Source organism: Coturnix japonica, chromosome 1 (genome assembly GCF_054131305.1).
Source record: "Coturnix japonica strain WE chromosome 1, WE-NBRP24, whole genome shotgun sequence".
Taxonomy (NCBI): domain Eukaryota; kingdom Metazoa; phylum Chordata; class Aves; order Galliformes; family Phasianidae; genus Coturnix; species Coturnix japonica.
In genome coordinates, this window is record NC_140663.1 from 58,414,217 (window position 1) to 58,438,460 (window position 24,244).

At 44.3% G+C, this 24,244-nt stretch overlaps 1 protein-coding gene across 12 annotated transcripts in view; it reads right to left on the bottom strand.

The window, feature by feature from the left end:
- Positions 1–24,244, bottom strand: part of HIPK2 (homeodomain interacting protein kinase 2) — a 124,074-nt gene that overhangs the window by 11,781 nt on the left and 88,049 nt on the right. For 3 of the 12 annotated variants that reach the window (XM_085541243.1, XM_085541253.1, XM_085541232.1), the window contains exons 4-12: positions 23,219–23,338; positions 22,378–22,464; positions 21,114–21,298; positions 17,294–17,456; positions 14,510–14,636; positions 12,771–12,892; positions 8,947–9,089; positions 8,497–8,676; positions 5,710–5,991 (exon numbers count right to left, since the gene is read on the bottom strand). In XM_085541243.1, coding sequence (XP_085397369.1) covers positions 5,710–5,991; positions 8,497–8,676; positions 8,947–9,089; positions 12,771–12,892; positions 14,510–14,636; positions 17,294–17,456; positions 21,114–21,298; positions 22,378–22,464; positions 23,219–23,338 — 1,409 coding nt within the window. Of the gene's footprint in view, positions 1–5,709; positions 6,008–8,496; positions 8,677–8,946; positions 9,090–12,770; positions 12,893–14,509; positions 14,730–17,293; positions 17,457–21,113; positions 21,299–22,365; positions 22,465–23,218; positions 23,339–24,244 lie in introns of all 12 variants that reach the window. The other 9 variants (XM_085541218.1, XM_085541228.1, XM_085541212.1 and 6 more) reach the window with 4 other exon arrangements.

Genomic DNA, 24,244 nt, shown 5'->3' on the forward strand with positions numbered 1-24,244 from the left:
TTGTGAAGGCTTTTTAACCCTTAGCGGCAGGAGCTGTGTCCTCCCTTTCAGCATCTGGGAAAATAAGCATTGCCATGTAAGCTTATTAGTTTACAAGTTGCAGACCGTTCCCACTCAGTCCTGAAGGGCTTAAGCTCAAACTCAGGCACAAAGGAATCCATGTTCACTGACTATGCAGACACAGAGCAGGTTTAACATCCTCAGCACAGAGCAGAAGCAACCCCCAGAGAAACTCTCTGGAATATACCACCCTTGTGAGTGCATAGTGCGCTCACAAGACATGGATCCTTATTCCCCACAGTAAGGTAGGACTTCAAAGAATCCCCTCAAAACAACCAACCCAGAGTCTAGGAGGGGCAGCCTTCAGTGTGTGGTTCACACACAGAGTTTCAGGCCCTTCAGGGTGGGTGAAGCTATGGCAGCAGAGGCTTTTGGCTCTCATGGTCACTAAGACGGCCTTTTTTTGGGGAAAGAAGGTGACTGCCCCACATCTGCGCCACTGAATTAGTGTGCAAGTACACCACGATACATTAGTTTTTCATCACACAAATTTGTTTCCATTCTCTGAAAACTTTAGAATATGAAACTTTTGGGTCTGTTGCTCCAGAATAATCCATCTGTTCTAAGAAAGTATAGAGTCAGCCAACAAAAACTCACACCACCACTACAATCTCTCTCTTCACACTGAGATCTTATGCCATGCATAGCTCAGTGCTGGGAACATACCCTTCTCTGTGAAGCTCAACCTCTTTCCTGACCTGTTAATCTGCTCTCACTTCCTTTGTGATGGTATGAAGTATTTATCAAGGACTACACTGAGGCCATTTTATTAGGGTAAATAGCTACATGCTGCAGCTATTTAAGTCAAATACACTGAATTGTTTAGCAGGCTGTAAAGGTCCTGCTGCTGATGGTTTGCTGACAGTGCTACGGTCTATCTCTGTTATTTTAGGTATTAGTTGGTGTGTCTTCTGGAGATGGAAGGCAGCAATCTTTTTACCAGATGATTGTGGTTAGTCAACGTATTGCTATGCAGAGTCAGTCTGTTATCACGCACAAGCATAACATAGCCACAATAGGCTAGATGTCAACAGTGAACTCCAAGCGGTATTTTGACCCTCACATACACATCAGCAAGTTGGCAAAAACACCTGGATTGTGCCTGCCAGCAATTTCTGTGTGTAAGGGGAATGAATGCCCTCTGAAGTACGCTCTGCCATCATTGCAATAGAGGAAATAAGGTAAATAACTCACATTAGCTACCAATCAGTTATAAGACCCACAGAGAGACTCTGTTGTGTAGTTTACCATCTTAAGGAAAAGGAATAAGATACAACCCTGCAGTTGTGTGGCAGTGAAGATGGTCAGTGAGGCTGGAACTAGGTCTGCCTACACATTAGCTTCGGTCAGCTTTCTTGAGAAGGCTCTGGGAAGACCTCATTGTGGCCTTCCAGTACCTGAGGGGAGCATAGAAACAGAAAGGGGAATGGCTGTTTACAAGGGTGGATAGTGATAGGACAAGGGGGAATGGTTTTGCACTAAGACAGGAGGTTCAGGTTAGATATTAGGAGTGGGTTTTTCACACAGAGGGTGGTGACGCACTGGAACAGGTTGCCCAAGGAGGCTGTGGATGCCCCATCCCTGGAGGCATTCAAGGCCAGGCTGGATGTGGCTCTGTGCAGATTGATCTGGAAGTTGGTGACCCTGCACATAGCAGGGGGGTTGAAACTAGATGGTGATTTGCCATTCTATGATTCAATGCTTCTATGATTCTGTGATTCTGGCCTGGGAAGACACTGATTACTATGAAGGAAAGCCAAGCTGAAGAGATGTTATTTTATAAGATCAGTGGCAGAGTGAACAGCAGAGTAGTGAGAGGCCCTCCTGTTTCTTTTGGGTATAACCTAAGCAAAAATAGTTTCATTCAGTCAAAATATTCCCTTTTCATTTTGACTATTTCTATTTATTTTTTTCTTCTTTGATTTTGGTTTGAAAAAAGTAAGTAGAAAAAAAATCCAGGAAACCATCAAACAGAAGTCTTATTCTCAATTAGTTAATTCCTTGACACTCTGTTCCCCTTTAAAAAATAGTCCAAACTCTTTGCAATTGTGAAGCTCCCTAAATTTCACCATGTTGGGGATATTACACAAAGAAGAAAAACAAACCACCAAAACAGTGGGGCAATGAAACACGTCAGTACATCCTGCAAAATGCCCTGGTTTTGACAAACTCATTTTATTTTCTTTCACCAGGAATTCAACCCTGGAAACCCTCGACTGTATCAATGAGGATGAGTGGAATTGTACCCGCGGTCTCTCCTCTGTAATCTCTGCCTGGGCACAGGGATGGGCCCAGTAGATGGCCCTCTTTGACAAGGCTCCACTGAGCAGGTCCCCCAGAGCCCATCTTGCACCACCTCCTCAGCACCTCCAAACAACGGAACCGCAACATTTTCAGATGACTATTGATTTTCAGAAGATTACAACAAACTACACTCATCACCAGTGCAAAATACAGGTGAGAAAAGAACAAGTAAAATGCCGGCCTGCCTGCTCTGCCGTCTGGTACTGCCTAAACACTCTGTGTGAACATCTGCGTATTTCATTAGGTAAAAGAAAATTCTGCCCGTATCACACTGAATTCTTCACATTTTTTCTTCTGACAACAAAAAAAAGTTGCTTCTCCTGTACTAGAGAAGCTCTCTGGTATTACTCTGGTAACACAGAAAAGCTTTTCTGTCAGACTAAATCCAAACCACTACAGTAGGATCATGTTTTATCAGCGTTACCCATCTTTTTTAAACTGAGACTTATAAACTCTCACATCATTGAACAATGTCCTACTTCTCACAGCAACAAGCAGCTTTAATCTCTCCTCACTGAGCAATCAGTAAAGCAAACATTTTTAGACTCGTGGGTCAAAGAGAAATTTCTAACCCCACAGGAAATAAGAGAAGGAACCGCTGCAGCAAATTCAGGAGTGGATCCAAATTCAATGAAGTTACTGCAAAGATACCGCAGCTATTAATGAGGCAGGATCAGGCTGTTAACTCTGACCGATCAACCGCCATGTTATTTCCCTGCCCTAATCCAAGAAAGGTAATATTGTTAGGCTGTCACTCAGAGCATGTTTCAAGTTATTCCTTACTTCTCACCTCCATACCACAGCTATTGCCCAGCAGCTTGATATTTGCATAAATATGAGTGAGACAACACATTCTTTGCACAGTTTCGTTTTAGACTCAGTTGCAGATCCTGAACATTTGGGCACCTATTACCATAAAGCATGTACCTCACTGTTATTCCCATTTTCTTGTAAACAACAACCATGTAAGAAAACCCAGAAGTGCTTCCCTAAATGAGATGCTTTCAGTGGGAAAAAAGCAAACAAACAAACTCATTTTCGGCAGGGACAAAGTTTGTTGGCATTAAGTGCTGACACAGCTTCCTTGATTGAAAGCAAGTGACTTTTACTCTGGTTGAAAATCTGGTTTTGGACCTATCCAGGTCAAAAGGCTCTGAGCAAACTGATTTCACTCTCCCTGAGACTTTAATCCAAAATTCTCATTCTGAATATGCTTTTTTTGTGTGTCTCTGCCCCTAATAATCCACTTGCTGGGGTTATATCCGCACAGGCAACCTTACTGATTCTAGAATTGCCCATGGTCATGCAAAATGTCTCCACATTGCTTAGGAATTAAATCTAGTTCTTTAGCTTTGGCCTCCCAGGAATGCTGTAGTTCTGGCAATTTGTATAGGTATGCCATATGGATAGAAAAAGTAGCCAAGGATCTCATCCTAGGCAGGAACGTGTCCTGAATATGATTTAGCCATATGAAAGCCCGTTTGTTTACATAAGTCTGGGCCCCCACCAGATCTTGGCCAAACATTCAAATACCCCACACTCCCAACTTGATTTCCAGACATTCTCCGGAACTTTGTTCTGCCTCTCTCCCTGGAGGGGCGCTGAGTGAAGCAACTGATCAGAGAGCAGCCAAGTTGAGGTGGAAGCGACAACTGAAGGCCTACGTGGCCACAGGATCACAGCTCTTCCTTCCACCTCACTCCAGGTTCAAGATGATACCCAGGTGGCAAATATAAGTAAGCATATATGACCTTTCAAAGCCTGGGACCACAGCACCACAGTGATGCAAGTAGATTCCCTAACTTGTGAAACACATATCTGCCTTCTTCGTGTTGCCTACCTTCACAGCCTTAGTTTTCAGCAACTCTTATCTTGTTCTTCTTTTCCTTTAAGAGTCCTAGAAAAAGGGACTCCTTATTTAAGGGACTCAGTTATTCCTAATCCCAATATCCACTCTGAGCTTTATCTAACCATTTCCAAAAACATACCTTCCTCTACCAAGCTAAGGATTATTTATTTATTTATTTATTTATTTATGAAGGTGAAATATGTGATGGCTCTCAAGTGATCAATTCCCCATGATAATCATTTCACCAATGGTGAGCTTAAATCTGAGATGCACTGAGCAATTTCTTCCTAGTGGGGTTCACTGATAATGGAAAGGGGATAGGAAAGCAGAGGTGGCTGATGACAGGCAGGTTGAAACTGTGGCTCTAGACACCTGAACTGAATATAGCTCCTCTTTACAGATTTTTAGCTCCTTGAGGCCAAATGCATCTCATCCGTTCTGTGCACATCTGCAGCATTCTACTTATCACTGCAGCGCAGAGATGTAGAGATATAGATATCTATCTCCAGTGATTAAAGTAAAATCTGCCATGGAGCATGTCCTAAATAAGAAATAGTAATAACTCTCTCCTGGCAGTACCGGAGGGAGAAGGTTAAAAAACTCCCTGCTCAGTTACCCGCATAAAGATGGTATGATTATTCAGCTGTTTGCACAGCTACTCCTCTACAACTTATAAAACAGAGTGATATCCTCTGACTGGCATCAGATGGGGAACCTAAGGTGTCTGCATGTGATCAAAAGGTGCTGAAAAGACACTCCTGGAAAATGCACTCCTCTCTCATCCACAGGAGATGATCAGCAGTGGCAGCTGCCCTGTGCTGCACTGTTTATTTGGGTGAAATAATTCTCCGAGGAGCAAACTCTGTCACCGCAGTCTTTATAGCCTCATCTATGCCTCTCTGCAGCCAGTCAAAATGCCATCAGTTTCTGTCACTCCTATGACAATGGTTCTGGGGTGTTCTGGAAACACAATCAGAGCTGAGCAACCCTTGTACAAATGTATTTACTCTTACTGAGCACTTAAAACACAAACCTTCACTGTTTTCATGTCCTTGTAATGGAAAATATAAGGTATGGAAAGCATCATTTAATGCTCTGCTTGGTTTGATTAGAGAGAAAAGGCCGTTTCGAGCTACTTTCCTTCCAAACCTTTCTTACTGTCTTTGTTTTAAACAGCTATCTGACTTGAAGGGCTCATTAATGTAGATCTTCTAAAAGCTCCTTTGAACAGCCCTTCAAAACAGAGAAAACTATTATTTCCTCTTAGAGAAAAGAAACTAAGGCCCAGAGAGACTCTGACACTTCTCCGAAGTCCACAGCAAACGTACAGAATGACAGGGAACATCAGCTAGGTCTGCAAAGATCTCTGCTAGAACCCTGGCTCCTCCATCACCTTTCCTCCCAAACTAAAGACCCAGCCGTAACTGCTGGGACCTTAGAGCATTCCTCTGCCTCTTTTTCTCACCCGCAGAGAGAAGAGCAGAGCTGCTGCTCACCTGGTGGGTGCATGCTTCTGCTCCTCCTCTTCATCGGTGTCGCTGCTGATAGTGATGACGCTCACTGCGGGGCTGGGGGTGTCGGGAATGATTATGGGCTGCCGCTGCCGCTCCCGTGTGGTGCTGGTGGCCACGTCACCCCAGCCGCAGGTGACGGCAGTGCTGCAGGCAGGGCTGTTGTGCACCATGGCACAGCGAGGAGGCGTGTTTTCCTTCACTCGTTTCGACCGCTGAGGTGAGCTGATGGACTGAGAGGACGAAACTTCGTAGGTGGATGCATTTCTGGAAATGGGAAAGGCTGTTAGTTGGTTAAATCTCAGCTTGCTCAGTTGCTGTGGCTTTTGACTCCCAGCCTCTCATTCTCTCACGCTGACTTATGGAGTCTGGGAAAACTGCAAAATCAGCACCATCACCTTTCCAAAGGTCAGAGTGCCTCACATGGCTTATACTTATAATTGGCTGAAAAGTACTTCTTTTAAGTAAAACACCCCTCAATTTTGTTTTCCACATAGATTTCCAGATGAGAAATACTGCCTCCCAGGAGTCCCTGCCTACAGTTTAGGCTGGGAATAGAGGCTGGTCACAAAGCCCAGACATACAAAACACAGGCCGGCACTGCATGGCTGTCACACAAGGAGAAAGAACCCAAAGGATAATCCCTTTCTCCCATACCTGGTGAACTGTATGTATGCATCATGACCAATCTGTGTTTTTGTTTTTTTTTCTGTCCAGAAAAAAGCTTAAGGTAAAATTAGAATTTATTGTGGAAAACAGCGATCACTTATCAGGAAAACTGCTTTACTTACTTGAAAATCTAATTTGCCATTTAAGAATGTTTTCAGTTAACATTTCCTGCCCAATGGTTCATCCTCCAGACGAGGATGAGAGTATCAGAGTACCCAGATGGGAAAGCACACACTCAGTTTCAAGTCATTCCCATGTGAGGATGCAAATACAGCACCCATCGGTCAGGAAGAAAAAGAACAATCTTTTTGTTATGCATTGAAAATAATGCTCAAGCCCTCGATTTTCCCCCATCTTCCTACTTCAGCTTCCCTGTCTGAAAGTTGTAAACAGCTCTATGGATTGGAGATCTCAGCACAGAAAACAGCACGGCACAGGTCTGCAGATGTATTTACTGACCAAAACCCACCTTGTTATTTTCTTATATTTTTTAAAATGTTATATTTATTCTGCTTATTGCAGAGCATTCGCAGATGCAACACAAAGTTCTTGCTTTGTTCTACAGTGGGATGTGGGTTGCATTTTCAGTGTGGCCTAAAAGCTAACAAAAAGAATAGGTGGCATCTGTCAAAAGGAAGTCATTATGGACATATCACGCTATACCAACTTACACAGGGTCTTTTGCATAACAAATGACTGCACGGTAGCATTTGCAGTGCTTTCTGAATACCAATGAGCAGCATGGAGTACCCTTCTTTCCAAAGGAGCACGTTCCTCATTTGGCTACAAAATCATCACAATTAAAGACAATGTACAGCCCTAGAAAGCCGTTGCTCTGCAAGTGTCCAATTCCTCCCCAACATGGGCACCCTGCTCCTGCAGAGGGGTGGGAGACGGGAGGCCCTGCGCAGACATGCTTGTTGCAACAGGCGCTCTCTTTTACAGGCTTGCTGGGGACAGAACTGCCTCTGCTCTACATTACGAATGGACTAAGACAGCTGGAGCTCACCCAAAGTAAATGCAACATTAGAGAGCAGATAAATGGGAAGGATTTAAATAGCGGCCTCTTAACTAGAAGGAAAATTGGTTGTGAACTCCGAGCTCCTCTGGCCTGAGTCCAGTCACCCAGGAAAACCACAAGCTCCTCTGTTTTTGCCACTGTAGTGACCCATTTTAGTTCTCTTCTCTGCACTTATGGCTCGTTTTTCCTTTTTCTTTCTATCTTTTTTTTTTTTCTTCTTTTTTTTTTTTTCTTTTTTTTTTTTTTTTCTGAAAATGAAATGTATCTCAGTAGAGGAGCCATTCTCACAGCCCAGAGCACTTTCCCCAGGACAGCTGCACATACGTCTTCAGCAGCCCCGTCCTGTAAGCAGGACTGCAGGGCTGTGACAGGTACTGCAGTCATCCCACCATTTCAGCTGCACCAAACACCATGAAGGAATGCTCAACTTTCCTCTTGCAGAACCAAATGCTCCTACCTAGATTTAATAGATCCCAGCATCTAAGGAACGTTCCTGCGTGAAGTGCCTTTACCAAATGCTCCCTGCTTGATGCTGCCCTGATTAGGAAAAGATCGATGCGGGTATCTGTTGCTGCTCTAGCTGCTGTGTTAGGAGACAGAGAGCTTAAAGGTGGCCCACAGCCACCTCAGTGCCCTTCAGTGTATCTAACTTAGATTTGGAACAGGCTGCCCAGAGAGGTTGTGAAATCTTCTTCTCTGGAGATATCCAAAATTAACTCCAGAGCTCCCTCCCACATCCTACGATTTTGTGATTATCATTTATCTGCTTCTAAAGGGGTGGATCTTACATGCAGACATCAGGCACCTGCTCCTGAAGGTGCACTGCCCCACAGCAGCATAACGACCTGTATGAGCAAGGCCTGAGCCTCCTGTCCTGCATCCCCACCATGCCACATGGTGTTTGCTGGCTATAAAACACACCCAACTGCCCCTTAATGAAGCAGCAGACAGTCCACTCACAAAAACTCACGGGCAGTGGAACAAGCTTTATTTTGCCCCATAGGCTTCTGGATACCTGACTCCTATCAGCACGCCTGCATTTCGGGCCCACCAAGGCCAGCGGTGGGGCCGGGCTCACTCACCGAGGCGCCGACTGGTGCTGCTTACTCTTCCTGGTGGAGGTGGTGGTGGCGGGCGGCTGGCGCATGACGTGAGCAACACCCACATTGACGGGCTGGGCTGCGGGGAGAGTCACATGGCTGGCTAACAGCGCGGGCTGCTGCATGATGGGATTGTAATGGCTGCCGTGAGCGTGGGTGTTTCTGCAAAGGGGAGAAGACAGGGACATGTTTAAAATACGACCGGCGGCTCCCCAGCAGGCTTTCACCCCATCACCTGCACTGAGGTTCTATCCTTGGGGCTCTTCGGTGCCACGGTTTATCCCCAGGAAGGACTGTTTTCCCCCCAAGGAAGTGGGCATGGTGCTGGGCTTGGGGGATGGTGGCCACTGCCCCAGCCCAAAGGCCATCATCACACATGTGCTGGCTGTCCCATGGGCATGTACACACATTCTCCATGTGCCAGCGATTTACCTCCAGTCTGCCAGTGGCTGGGTGCCTGCCATGGACTCAGGGATGACGGTCGCGTGCTGGACAGAAGTGTGGGTGGCCACCCCAGTCAGCTGCTGCCAGGCAGGAGGGAGCAGGATCTGCTGTGTGCCACTGGGCCATGCTTGCTGTTGGCCAGAGGAAAAAGTGTTTCTTAATAAGAGTCATCATAAACGGCATATAAGCAATCACCCCCACCCAGCTGGGGCTCCTTGTAATAACTGTGGTCATCTTACCTAGCGCTTGGTGCCTTTCAGTCATAGATTGTGAATACTTTTAGGAAGCAGTAAAGTTATCAATATAGAGAGCACAAAAGACTTCCAAAGCAGCAGCTGTGTGTCAGGTTAAACTTGGAATGGGAGAGACTGAAACTGGCCTGCATTTCAATCTAAAGTTCCAACAGATTAGCACTTTTTAATTTTGACTATTCAGATCAACTGGGAGTTACGATCTTATTAAATGGGACTTCTCCCTGCCTCCAGCCAATTTTCCTTCTGACCTCAACAGACCCTAAAGGACTTCAGGAACGTAAAGCAGCTTAAAAGGAGAAAGAATTTCAGGGATCAGGACAAAGAACAAGAGGCTGAAGGCTTTCACAAAGAGGGGAAGGAGTCTAGGGGTTCTCCACAGCAGGGACATCTTGTTGCCTAGTCCAGCTACCCATGAGCCTTGGTCAAAGTAGAGGGGAGCTGTACATAGCTGCACATCGCATGTCTGTTCCCTTCATACGCTCTCTGGCTTTTTCTCAGCAAGTGCCCCCCTTGCAGGGTGGAGATCTCTGCCCTGTAAATCGAGTCATCGCTCTGCTATGCCGTCATCCCTCAGGTCGTCCCACTCCACCGACTCCACATGAATCAAATCATTTTTTGGCTTGGTCACACTGTGATTCCTTTAGAGGGAAACTTTGTTGTGTACTGCTTAGGATGGGGAACGCAACCCTCCATAGGCCCATGTTATGTAATCTCACAGCCCTGTGGAGGCTACATTTTAAAGAAGGGAGACTTCATCCAGGCATACGTTCACCCCCATCTCCATCCCCACAAACATCCTGTAACCTGTACCCCAATCACCCTCTGCCACCCTCAGTATAAAGATGAAACTTTTCCTAGTTCTGCTCCAAATTTTAATCATCTTAATTGTGTCATGCCAGATGAAAAGGCTGCTCTTATGAGGCCTCTTAGCAACATCTGCAAAAGACAGATTGTCACAGGGGTCTTGAGAGCTTTTCATCTAAGCAGCTGCAGCCGTGGTCTGGTGCTGGTCAGAGTAGTTAGGAGAAGGTAGTGAAAAGGTAAAAGATCAGGTAGGAAATTTCATTATTTATTTATTTATTTTTAACCAGCTTTGAATTAAAAGATGAGACTCAACTACTGTTGTGCTCGTTCCCAAGGGGCTACCAGGATTTACTTGCAGAGAAAACTGATTTCCTCCCTTTTTTAAGGAGGAGAACTGAACAAATGCAAACTCCTTTTCCTCCTGCAGAGCATAAATTTAGATTCAGTGTCAGGGTCCAGGCATAAATTCCTCACTTATTAGGTAAGGACCACTGAATCATTTAATCTGCAGATAAGACTTGTCTAGGCTGATCCACCAGCACAGCATGCTGTGCTTACACATGGGAGGCTCGTGCCTGCAGCCTCAATCTGTTCTCAGTTATTGCATTACTTTGAAATTGTGCTGTTGTGTCAGAGTGTGGTGCTGGCCTCTGCTCCCTGGAGGTGGTGCAGCCCCTGGTGCAACTAAATTCCCACCTGTGGTGTAAACAAGAACAACTAATGGAATAAACGTGTTTGCTCTGAAAGCTGGAAGCAGGACTTCTATGGGAAGAAATATTGCTGGGATGGAGTTAAAATGTGAGAAATTCAAGCACTCAGGGCACTATCCAAGGACAGAGAACGGTTCTGGGTCACGTCACATAAGTCTGACAGAGGACTGTATGGCTTTGTCCCTTTTGAAATCTGAAGTTGTACAGAGATACTTGTAAAGATGGGATCAGCCCATTTTCAACAGCCTCTGTGCATACAGTATTTGGACAAACTTGCTCAGGAGGCAGCAGGCTCTTTGCTGGGGACAGCCCCTCTAGCAGTTGGAGTTCGGACAGTCTGGTCTGAACAGCGTTTGATAACCAGCTGTGCATGAGAGGAACAGCTCACAGCTCAGAGAGACACACGGTCATCCAAAGATCAGATGTGACTACAATGCATTACAAAGGAGCTGTGTTTTTCCATTCAGGAAACTGGAATCGGGTACAGATTTGTTTATGAGACCAGCTGCTCAGCTCGAACCGAGCAAGGCCAGCGGACACCAGATGCCACCAGCATCTATCAGAGAGCCTCCCTGTCGGAGCAGAAGCTAATGTTTCTCATCATGTGAGACAGACAGATATATCAGCTGACAGAGACTGCCTCTCTTCTATTAAATCAAAAATAAAATCTATGTAAGTGAGGAGTATTTTTCAGAAACTGCTCAAATAAGCCATATCAAAGTAACAGTGCAAAAAACTGTCGAGAGAAAATAGCAGAGGGCAGCCCATGAAACCAGAGTTCTTGTAACTGGGACAGGACAGCCATATGGATCAAAGCTTCTTCAGAGCGCTTGCTGCCACAGAGTGGTGACCCGAGAGAGGCCACCTTGAGAAGAAAAGAGGAACTGCAGGACCCAAGGTCTTTTAAGATCCTATGGGCTTCAGCATGGTTCAGATCAGACCCTCATCCCTGTACACCAACACTGCAACAGGTGCCTGCAATTTCACCTGCAGAGAAGCACTCACTTTGTGATTATTCCTCTTCCTGTCACCTCTTAGGCCCTCCTTTTCCACCAGACAAGAGAGATGACCCACACAGGCTGTTACCACAGGCTTCAACTGGGATATATTCAATGTTTGAGCAGGCTCATGTCAGACAGCCCAGTAAAAGGGACTCTAATATTGGGAATGAGTACGTCTTGTTAGCTAATTGAAATCACTGAGGCTGCAAGTTGTGCTTTGATTTGTCTTCATCAGATAAGTGTGGTTGCTGCTGAAGAAGAGTAATTGCACCAACAGACAGTGAGGGTGACGGAGCACTGGAACAGGCTGCCCAGGGAGGTGGTGGAGTCTCCTTCTCTGGAGATATTCAAGACCCGCCTGGACGCCTACCTGTGTGACATGGTGTAGGGAGCCTGCTTTGGCAGGGGGGTTCGACTTGATGATCTCTAGAGGTCCCTTCCAACCCCTACAATTCTGTGATAAGTAGTTCTCATTCCCATTTGTTCTTGCTGGGAAGAACCATGCCTTTTCTGTGAGAGTACTTTGGCCAACTGTGCCAATAGGTACTGCTGACAGTGTGAGCTCCTTGGTTGTCAGATCCTTGCCTCTGCCAACTACATCTCTCCCAAGACTTAAGAACAGAGATACAATTCATAAAAAGCTGAGAAATTAAAAGTATAGGGGATGTTTTTCAGCAGCATGCAATTCACCAGCACAACTGCAACAAACTGCTGCTGAGACTGCAAGTTCAGGAGAATCCAGGAAGGTTCCTACCAATTCCTCCTCAGCAGAGTCCTGACACAGCTTCCCTTGAGATCTCCACTGGTTTCAATGGAGAAGAATAGATAGTCTTTCCAGAGTCTTTTGCAACTCCGACGTAACAGGACAATGAGCTGGGTAAGGTATGAGCATTTCAGATAAAGCTGGCGACTCCTTATGGCTGCCCATTTCTCCAAACTACAGCACAGAAGGCCCTCAGAGAAAGCTACACTCTCCAGCTTCCAAGTGCTAAATAGCACACAGAATAACCTGCTCTGTGTTTGGTGTCTTCAGAGCTCATTACCTGTGCGAGGAGTCCTGGCTGGATCTGAAGAGGCTGAGCCCCAGGAGCCTGAGTGACAATGGGAACAGCATTCTCCATCCGAACTGAATACCCAGCATGCTTCGAAGGGGAAGCTTGTAACCCTGTTTCATAAGCACAGAAGATACAGCATTGGTCATACACAGCATTGCTAGGGATGGGGGTCTGATTTTAAGAGAAGTCTAAAGGCATTCACTGATATCCATTTAAATTACAGTGTTTAGTTCTTCTGAAAAACTAAGTTCTAGGAGACCCACATATTCCACCCTAGCCCATAGACGTCCATCAGATGCTGATAAGCACAATATAATCATGAGGGTACAGGAGAGACATTTGAAAGGTGTTAAGGAATTAAATGATTTCATATTTTTAAGTTATCTCGAATCCAGGGGAAACATCTCAGTACAACGCGTACAGGGAGCAAAGAAAGAGTGAGCAGGAAATGGCTTCTCTTACCAGACGTCCTCTGGGCTGCTAATAGAAAATGGTCCTTGCCACACAAGAGACACTGCTATGTGAGAATGCTCTCTTGCTATCAATGTGGGACAAGTGGAACTGTGCACTAACTCAATCTTGACTGGGATGGGTGATTTTCTCTATCACAGTTTCCCAGGAGTCATATTTTAAAGGCTCCGATTTTACTGTGTTTCATCTAGCACACCTCACACTCCAACTGTTGCTGACTTAGCCAAGCATTAGCCTAACTGTTCTGGAGAAAGGCTCCCACTCCATCACCTTAGCCATGGCACAGCCTCCTCTCTTCTAGAGATTTCTCAAGCAGAAGATGTTAAGTTACATATTCCAGCACAGCATTTCTGAAGTCAAATCCTTGTGATGCATTTTAACTGTGAGGAAGAGGTCTAACTAAATAAACTGCTCCAGTTCAAAAGAGCTTTGATAATCCTGCAGAACATCTAACAAGTGCCTAGAGACAGATGTACAGAGAGGATTGGAAAAATGCAGCACAGAAGTTGCATCAGCTGAAACAAGGTTTATTTAGAGACCACTTCTTAAAGATGCCCTGTTAGTTTTACAGAATTATTACAGCATATAAAGTTAAGAGAAAGAGAAGTGGCTAAGGTTGGTCATCAGCCAGGTTGTCTGACAGTCTGTACTCTGTGATACAGAGGTGTAAGACACTCGTCAGCCAACTAGTACTAACCAACTAGCAGGGCTGGAGTTGAAGGAATTGTCCTGGTAAATACTCATAAGTGTCTGTCATGCGGCAAACCCTCATTACCAGCAGCACCACACTCTCCACTGTGTTAACTTCCTGAGTTCCCTTTTTAACACTTGAATTACCAAGAAGCGTTGAACCAGTTATTTATGCAATGACTAATTTCTGATGTAGGGGGAAGATTTCAAGTTTACCAAAGTGAGGCAAAAGAACCTCAAGCTTTATGTTCAGGGCAAAGGATGACAGATACTGCAAGTTCTTCCCCACCCCTTTTTTCAGTGCTTGTCCCATTATTTCTAATCAGCCATCCGCAGCCCACGTGGTAAAGGCAACATATTGCCTGCAAGATCCTCTGCTGTTGTAGACATTTCACCCTGCTGACATCTGAGTAATCTGCAACAACCTCATTGCTCAGATTTACAAGCCAACAAATGCCTTTCCATATGATCTGAACTGAGGAAGCACGTTCCAAACAAGAGCTTGATAAATCAATGGTGGGGACAGGGTGGGAGGAGTGTTAAGACTAGGCAAAGTTGTGACTTACCTTGGAAACCTGGTGGGCAGACGATGAGAGCTTGCTGGAAGGGGTCGGGCCGGGCACAGATCTGCGCTGTTCCTGTCTGCAGGGGCATGCTCCGCTGGGCCACCGCAGCCATGGACGCCGCTGAGGGCTGGTAGAGTGCAGATTGGTAATTTAGTATGGAGACTTCGGGGTTGGCTAAGGAAATAGTGGCACTGGAGGAGGTGGGAGCCAGGTTGGTGGTCTAAAGGAATGACGGGAATTAAACAAAAACAAACAAACAACAACAACAACAACAAATGAGGGAGATGGGTACGTTGGAAAAGCGAAATCCAAAAGTAAAATAAATAAACAAATAAATAAAATACTGTAAGATAAAAGTTAAAAAAAAAAAAAAAAGAAGAAGAAGAAAATCTAAATTAAAACCAGCAAACCAAAAACAAAGGACAGAGCAGGACACTCAGGATCATGGAGGTGAGGATGGTGATGGGGAAAGGAGTGTCATCTGCCTGAACAACAGCACTGTACCACTCCGTAGGGCCACATGGAGCTGCTGGAAATGCTCAGAGACGGAGAATGTTCTGCAGTGGAGAACTGCAGCCCCAGACAGCCCTTGATTTGCAGTGTACAGAAGATGAGTTCAGAAAATGCTACTATCCCCAAATGATGTTGTTTTCTCATCATGCACACAACTCTACAAAAAGCTCACATTGCTGAGGTAAAAGAAACTCAGCATCTTCATGCCCTGCAGAGCCTCAGCCTAAGAGGGGGGCTCATTATTCAGACTTTCCTCTACCTTGCATCTAAGCTGGTACACGCTATTTAAATTATATTCAAAGTAGAAAGGATTGGAAGAATAATGCTAGGTATTAATAACAGTACTTTCCAAGTCCAAATTTTGCTTGGCTTGACATTAAACTGTCTCAGAGCAGAAGCTCCAGCAGTGGATGTTGCAAAGCCACAAGAATCAGCACACTGCTCTGCAGAACATTTAGAAATCTTTTGGTGACTTGTGCTTCATTTGGACCGAGTCTGCAGCAGTTGCAGACAAACAATCCCTAAACAGTTTTGCCACTGCTCTACAAAAATATGCCCTCAGCATTAATGTCTAGGCAAATCTACCAGAACAGAGCCCACCCTTCTGCTTCATGCTAGCCCTCCCAATCAAACACTTACCTGTTGGTAAATGTACACACAAACAAGCCCAAGGTGAAGCCCTGACCTAGATGGCAGGAAGCGGCAAACTTGGCCCTACACACTGACCTGGGCTGGGGAAGGGTATGCATGCTGCACAGACATAGTCACAAGAGACAGTATGGAGAAACACTGCCTCCTTCTCCCCATTCTGTGCAGAGGCAGAGAAGCACAATCTGTTCCCCTGTGCAACACACCCAGCAGCAAACACGACAGCTCCCACATCACAGCTCTCAGGAGCTGCAACTGGAAGGAGGCAAAACCCAAAGATTCTGCAGACAGGGAGTACTGGGAACCACATTGAGTGGCATGTTCAAGAGGATGGTAAAGATCTGGAGCTTATTCAAATCGAAACGCCCTTCCTGGAAATGTTTCTGCCATTTCTAGGAACACTGGAGATACCAGTTCTGCTCACAACACACACCCCTTACGAAAATTCAGATTACCACAGACCTCCTGAGCTGGAAACTGATCTGAACATCAAATGAGCAGTGAGGAAATGAAAGCAAGCCTGCATTTCCTACTAGCAACTATGGTACAAATGGTGTCTGTGCCCTGCAGCTGGAACCTAGCAGAGAACGCAGAACAGAGTTTTATACTCTGCAACTCAGAAACAGTCAAGAATGGGAACTCGTTTTTATAACTAACACTTTGTTACACTGAACCATGACCTACCTCTGTGTGTATCTGCTCAATGAATTGCTCCAAAAGACACTCTATGATCACACGCACAAAGAACTGACTCACGAAGTCTGGCTTTCTGAGTGACATGGGAACACTCTGTACATCCACACAGAATCCTCCAGCTCCTTTGCTTTTGAAATACCAAGTGCCATTTCTGCAACACCACTTGGAATCTCTAGAGTGAATTTCAAGCAGTCTTATCCAGAAAGGCTTAAAGGATAGTAGCTATTTATTGAGCTTCAGTCTCCTAGAGTGCTGTCCCTGGAGGGTTTACTTTTGCTGTTGTAACATAGTCCCACAGCAAACAGCTTAGCCTGCTAGCCATAAGTTTGCCAGCACAGCACTCCCCAACACTGGGGCAAGTAAAACAAATGCAGGAGCCCAAATCACAATTACAAAGCCAGAGCCCACCAATGTAGCTTGCAATGTGTTCTCTAACAGAGTGCCCTCGTCAATCATGGCACCTGAAGTGAAACCAATGGAAGATAAGAATAAACATTACCCCAAAACCATTCTTTCCTGTTGATCTGTTACAGTGCTACATCTGATATAGAAGGGTTTTAATTCTTCTTACTTCAATGTCAGTTTGAAGGGGTGCTGTAAGACCACAAATACTTCTGCTTGAGCCACTGAATGCAGTTCTGCTTCTGCATTAAGGGACTAATGAGCTTTTCCCCATAGCAACTTCTCAGGTAAGCAGGACTTATCACCACCAACAATAGCATAAATGATGAGAGCAACATTTCACAATCACACAGAAGGTCATGAGATTAATGCTTACCTGAATGAGAAAGAATGGAGGAAGGTCAATAGAAAAGCAACAGTTTTTTTGCGGACAAGTAAAATGAGATGCTGTGTCTGCTGTTCATCTTTTTGGCCCTATTGAGGTAAAAATTTCAAGCACTGGCTGCTGCTGATCAGTGTTCTTACCTGGTTGTGCACTGTGTTCAGCTGGTTGTTAAAAGTCATGGTCAGGTTGGTAGATGTGCTCGGGGCTACGTGGGTGATGAAAGGTGTCTTGCTCTGGTTCACAGTGTCATACATATTCACCCGCCGCTTGCAAATCTCCATATTCTGGAAGCAGGACTTAACACTGGATAAGGAAAAGGAAGGCAAGGAAGAGACATAAAATCAACCATCACACTAGAGCAACAGCTCATCACAGAGACCCCAGCCCCGTGTTAGGTCTCAGTAGCAGTCTTGGCACTTTCTAGTCACATGAGAACTTTGCTATTCGTGCAAGTCTCTCTTAACCAGTGAGAATCAGGCTAGCTCTGCCTGCACTGAAGAAGGCCAAATATGTGGCAGGAATAGAGGGCCTGCTTGTGGACTCCCAGGCGCCCTTCTGGGTCTGCACTCTGCAAAGTACGTCACAGAAAGCCAGCAAATCTTTCAGTCTTCAGACATCAGGGCGAGAAAAACCAAAGAGTTAGCTTGAGAGAGTGAGAGACTGAGTTTTATTCCAGTAGGATGACTGAGCCTGGGAGGAAAAGGCAACTAATGCTTCCTATACCAGTGTATGTTTAAATGTTATTTTAGAAGTTGCTTTTAGAAGCAAGGAAGAATTTTACAGTTCTTGGTTGCTGAGACTCCCGTAAAATCTTTCCTCTTTTTAAAAGTAGCTCCTGATGGCTCAGTCCAGACAAGTGCCTAAAACACTGCCCCTGCCCAGCTAAACACTTCCGCAGATGTTTATCTTAAAACACATGAGCTGTTCTATCCCAGTCAATGGGACTCTTCGTATGCCAAACGGTTATGCCAAATCAGATTCATCGTCAGCCTAAGGGAATCAGGTTCTGAGATTATCTTAAACTGAGAATCAGGTCTCTTAGAGGAAAAAGTACAGCCTCTTCCTCAACAAAAACCTTACTTTAAATGTTATTGATAATGGCAAAGGAAATTTTGAGACACGTCCTATTTCGTACCCTCAGTAAAGCAGGTGAAATGCATTCTGCATTGCTGGAGCACTGTGGCTGGGTATATGAAACTGTCAATGTCATGTTTATAATTGGGATACTGTGGCATAAGAGATAGCAATATAGGTGTCCTAAAATTGTGCTTTTAGTACATTCTCATTTTTCCAAGCTCTAAAAACCAGTACATGATTTCCACAAGTCTTCCACAGTAATTGTTTTTACAAATGTGTCCTCGGAGTCTGAAATACAACTTAAGAAAGTATAAAGGGATTTATCTCATTTCCACTATCCCAACCAAGAAAAATATAAAACACGAGCAGCAAAAATTAGCTGTCGCTGTAAAAATTCAACTGTGTGCACAACAATCTAAGCTGTTAGAGGTCAGGCAGGTAAAGACAACTCCATGTCACATGAGCTTTAATGAGAAAAAATGACTCCCTTTAAAAGGAATAAGTTTATATGATCACTAAGGTTGGTCGGGAAGAAGACCTTGACCTTTTTATCCCTATCTTGTCTCTTACTCATAAGATCATCTTTCCTCTCTCACAAGTAATTTCTTAATTACTGTTCCATAGTCACTTGCAGATGAGAGATACTCAGGACACAGTGCAAAGCTGCTCAATATGTGCTGTCTTCTAAAGTGCTGTGAAATACCTACAAATTGCAGAATATTCAGACAACTCAAATACTTTTACCAAATGAATGTGGAGGACTATTGGACTGACTTTTCCCAAACAGGTATGAACGTACCTCCTTCAACTAAAAACCAAAGAGTACTGACTAGAAGGCATTTCCCATACATGGTAAGTTGCATACGTTGCCAAAAGGATTTATGTAACAAAGTACAATCCCTGCTAATGTAATGCTGTCCTTAAAAAAAAAAAAAAAGTTAAAAAGAAAGGCAGAGAGTAAACCAGGACAGAACGTGCCCAACAGTTTAAGAGTCATGCAGCCAAATATGTGAGACTGGGAGCTAAACTCACTTTGTTGTTTGCTTGGAAGTAAGCAGAACAGCCCCTCATAGGCTGCTCAAATTCACATCCTCCTTTCTGAAGCATGCCGCAACAGCGATTCTTTCCAGAAGATACCTCTTCCATTTATTTTCACTTTCTCTTCTGCCCAATTTGCTTTTAAGAGAGATTACAAGTCCCTCCATCTCTCTGGGCTTTGTGGTTTCTATTCTCAAAATCGTGGGCAATCACCGGCAAAATGTCCATCAACCTGCCCTGCTGGGTACCGTTCCCTTTACCAGCCCCCTTCACCAGCATGGAAGGGCTATGCAGGGTTATGCACCTGGCTGGCACAACATTTAGCATTCAAAGATCTAATACTGAATTTTTTATTTCGGGAAAACTCTCATCAATATTGGTCTCAATGACATTTTCAGCACTTCGGAGACTGCCTGAGCAGCCACGAGAGAGACCTTCAAAAGTGAAGACCTGCCTTTAGTATTACAGAAAGATTTCTCATGGCCATGTATTGCGTCACAAATCTCTCCTGTCTCACATTGGGCTGTTGAAAATTAAATAACTTCTGTGTATGATGCTAACACTGTTAGAGAAGAATGTTCTTTTTTAACTTATGCTTTTATATTGAAAACTTACTTTTTCTCTATTTAGCACAACAATTTCCTGTCTTGTCTCCGTTACTTTTATCACTTAGTATCTACTTAGAGATAACAACACTCACAGATGTCTAAGCAGGATAAGCTTGGGCCTACACAGACCATGTACCCACTACTTTCTGGCACACAGCTGCTTTTACCATGTGATAAATGCAAGAACATCTCCTTCACAGAGAGAAAACTAACCCAAATGAACTTGAAATATTGCAGACACGTAAAAGCTCAGATATGTGCAGGAGAGCTGATGCACTCTAACTTTTGCTCTATGGTATCCACACAGACATCTTCTAAGGTATTCAAGCAGCACCTATTACCTTTGCACCCAAGCTTTTCACAGACTTTAAATACACATGCACCTAACACCCAATGGAGTATGGTGCTGTGTCAGTAACTGAAAGGACATCCTTTACCTTGAACTGCAAAGAGCCATAGAGCAGGATGTTCAAAGCTAGGTATTGTGAATGTTCTGGAGAACTCCTACATGTACGTCTATTTTGCACCTACAAAATCTGGCCCCATGTGAATTGCTCAGGGGATGAGAGCAATGTGCTGGGCATGGGTTTCCTGCATTTATTTCATGCTGCTCTGATAAAGCATTAGGAGTCATACTTGAAGGCATGACACTTCTTCACGTATCCATCAGGCAGTGGAACCCACCTCCATTACAAATTGTGGCAGCTGAGGTCAGAGAGTTGTATCTAAAGTTGCACAAGTGAGAAATGACAAAGCCAAGAACTGAACTTATTTTCCTGCCGCCTCTTCCTGTAAACCAGACTGCTGCAAAAAAAAAGAAGCTCTTTCCTTAGAAGGCAAACAGCCCCAAATTGACCCCTGCAAGATGGGAATGTTCTGGGAGGAAGGGTCGGCAGCCACTGTGGATTAGGTTGATTACTGCACTAACAATCAGGACTATATTACTTTGAGATATACTGATATACTCAGCCCTAATTGCATAATTTCTTCTGCATTTTAATGAAAACACACGTAATTATTGGATATTTACATAATGAATGTTGCACACTCTACCGTGTTTTAAATGCCAAGCATCTATAACACAATTCTTGCAACCTCACAGTTGCCAATCATCTTTTTCTTTTTTTTTTTAAACCAGAAAAAGATGAAAACATAGGGCTTAAAATTTTTAATAATGCCCCTAACGAGCAATTCTTCACCCCCAGCTCAAAACCCAAGAGAAAGTAAAGCTACATACTGTGTGCTGTGAGGGAAATCGAGTAAATGCGTCATGGTGACAAAAGGGTGGTTCAGAGTTTCAATCGGTGTTATTCTCTTATCAGCATCTATCGTCAACATCTTCTTTAACAGATCTATAAACTCCCGTCGGTCCGCCTTTTCCACCAACATATCGCTTCCTTCCAAATCTGTTGTCATATTTACCTACAGGAGGAAAGACAAGGATGAGTGCTAAGGTGAAGGAGCAGATGGCCAGGTCTCCAGCAAACCATGTTTACTCCTTGCTGCAACACATGACCCACAAGCCTCTATGTCTAAAGGAGTTGTTACTGAAGCTACACAGCAAATCTGTGGTGGCCAGTCATGCTGTCATCTGGCTTGTGCACATCAGATCTCTAGACAGACTGCTAAGTGTTCAGCTAGCTTGGGTCAATGGCTAATGAATCACTTAGTCACCCTCCACTGAAGATGAACAGATTCCATGTGGTAGCAGGCAAGCTCCGGCAACCAGTATATTTATCATCTGAGGGACAGTGTTATTGCATACTTTACTGCGCATCTCGTGAGCAAAAATACGTATATAAAATAAATAAAAAATTTCAGTAAGTATATTGGAAACATTCTACTCATGTACTAGGTGTCATTTCATCTTTTTTGCTGAAATTTCTCTCGATCTCAGCCCTCCATTTCTGCTTGTTTTGCTTGTGAACGCTCCAGTATTCAGCCTTTGCTAGCACAAATTCCAGACATGCAGTTGCAGAAGTGGTTATGCTGGTTATTAACTTTCACAACCACTTGGAATCAACACAGAGAATGAGGACTCCTCATTCCCTGAACCAGTCACACTTCAGAGAAAGCATCATCTGTTACAGCCAGGGTATTTCCAAAGTCACCATTTTACAAACAGAAATATTAAGAATTCAGAGAAGTGAAGTGACTTGCCAGCTGTCACATGCAGGGGCACTGGAGAGACAAGAAAATACAGGACTGTGACACATATACATGTGACTCAGCCATTTGCCAAGGCTGCTTTAGTACAGCACACTAAGGACATGTGCCCCTATGCATGGATCCCCCAACAAAGCAGTATGTAATGAGATGAGCTGGTAGGTGTAAACTTGCTGTTTCTCAGGAGCAGGTGTAGGGTACGCCATTTCTTCAGGAGCGGATATAGGGCACACAAGAATAGGGTACACACACAGACATCACACAAATCCTCTTTCCTGGTGTTGCCCAAAAGCATATAAAGCGGCCTTGTGCTTGTTACTCACCAATGCTCTTACCTGTGCCATATCATCCAAACAGTTGAAAATATACTTCCTTGCTTCCTTCGACTTAATCCCCGTCTCTGCCTCATGATCATCTGGTGTCTGCTCAAAACAGGAAAAAGGCATTGAGCAGAACTGCTCAGCAACCAGCTACATGTTATGTATGTGCCACTTCCACCTTAGCCTCCACTTGCCTTACCCTGCCCTCATCAGAGACCACTGCATATCTCTTGCTTGAGCAGACACATTTATGCATTTATATCGACTGTGGTTATGATGATAATTTTCACATCACAAGGTGATTTCTCTCTTCTTTTTCATTTCAGAGGATACTACTCCCCCAGATATGGTGGAAGCCCAGAAGGGCTCCCACACTCTCACGCACTGTGCGACTCTCATCCTCATGGCCAGAAGTCCAATGTTTTTTCTCCTTGGGGACTGAAAGCCCCTAAAAGCGCTGGTACAAGAGATTCTAAGCCCACTTGCATTCCTAGAGGGTATGACTGTCAGAAGTCAAATGCTTCCCTGCTTTTTTTTTTTTTCTTCCCCTCAATGCAGTAGATATCAGAGGAAAGTCTGCCCAGGGCATGTTTCATTTAAACTGCACATCAGTTTGAGTACTTGGAAGGAGATTTCCACATGAACTCTGGACTTCAATTTCCCACAAAGCAGTGCCAAGCAGGCGAGCTAAGGGCTGCAGACTTCTGTGACAGTGGTTTTACCTTGGGCTATACCCACCCCGGTGTCTGTAGTGCATCAGAAGAACCAAGACACTTAGGCTTGGAGGTGACCTGGTTGTCTCCTTACTTCCAACCAACAACAGCAAGGCAAAAGAAACAAAGGAATGTCTTCCTACCTTCAGCCTCCACAAAGGATATGGTGAGTCTGTATCCCTGTTGAAAAACCTTGTTGTCTTTGTCCCTGCACTTAACAAATACTCTGCTGGTAAGCCCTGCGTCTGTGAAATATAGCGAATCTGTAAAAGAAGGATAAAAGGTCACTGTTCATCCTGTGAAGATCTCTGGAGGTCTTCCTTGAAGAAGGGCAGGAGGCATTTAAAACAATAGAACAAAGAAAGAAAGAGAAAATGTAGTGAGCAGTCAGACTTCACCAAAAAAAACCCACACTCAAAGGAATGACAGGAAAGAGAATTCCCGTATGGCATTCCTCCATTTATCATTTACATCTATGGAAACTTAACCTTGTGATAAGCTGCCAGAAAGTCTATGGATAAAGGAAGGAAAGTCCCTGGGTTTTAGAGGTTAAAGAGGAAGACCGACAGAGTTTTCAGTGGTGATTTCCTCTACTTCTCACCTTTTTATGTCACACTCTCCTCTCCAGGAGGTAATTTCAATAATTGGTATTTGTGCTCTAACCTTTGCTGTTCTTTTTTTTTTTTTTTTTTCCCCCCAGATGAGCACACGGTTTTCCCTAGCAGCAGTTTCAAGTTGAAAACAGAGAACTGTGAAGTGACTGTCACTGAACTTAGATGAAATATACTTAGGTCACTCCAAAAGTAAAGTCTCCTATTTATTTCCATGGAAACAACAACAGATACAAAGACCACTATAATACTCTCTGAAAGAGCAAATTCTCAGCTAAAAAACACTGTTTTTCAATATAGTTACAACCAGTACTTATGCCCATGATTCTATGATTCTACGATTTCCAACAGCAATGAATAAGAGCATGCATGATGTGCTTGGATAAATCTGGACCAGTGGAAATGACCCACTGTCACCACTGCCACTGCTGAAACACACTGCCCCACTGTGCTCCCATACTCTCTTTGGTCTCCAAAAACATTCAGAAAGCACCAATGAATGTCAATGGATGCCATTTTTTCCACATGGAGAAATTCAATTACATGGTTTTGCTTCAG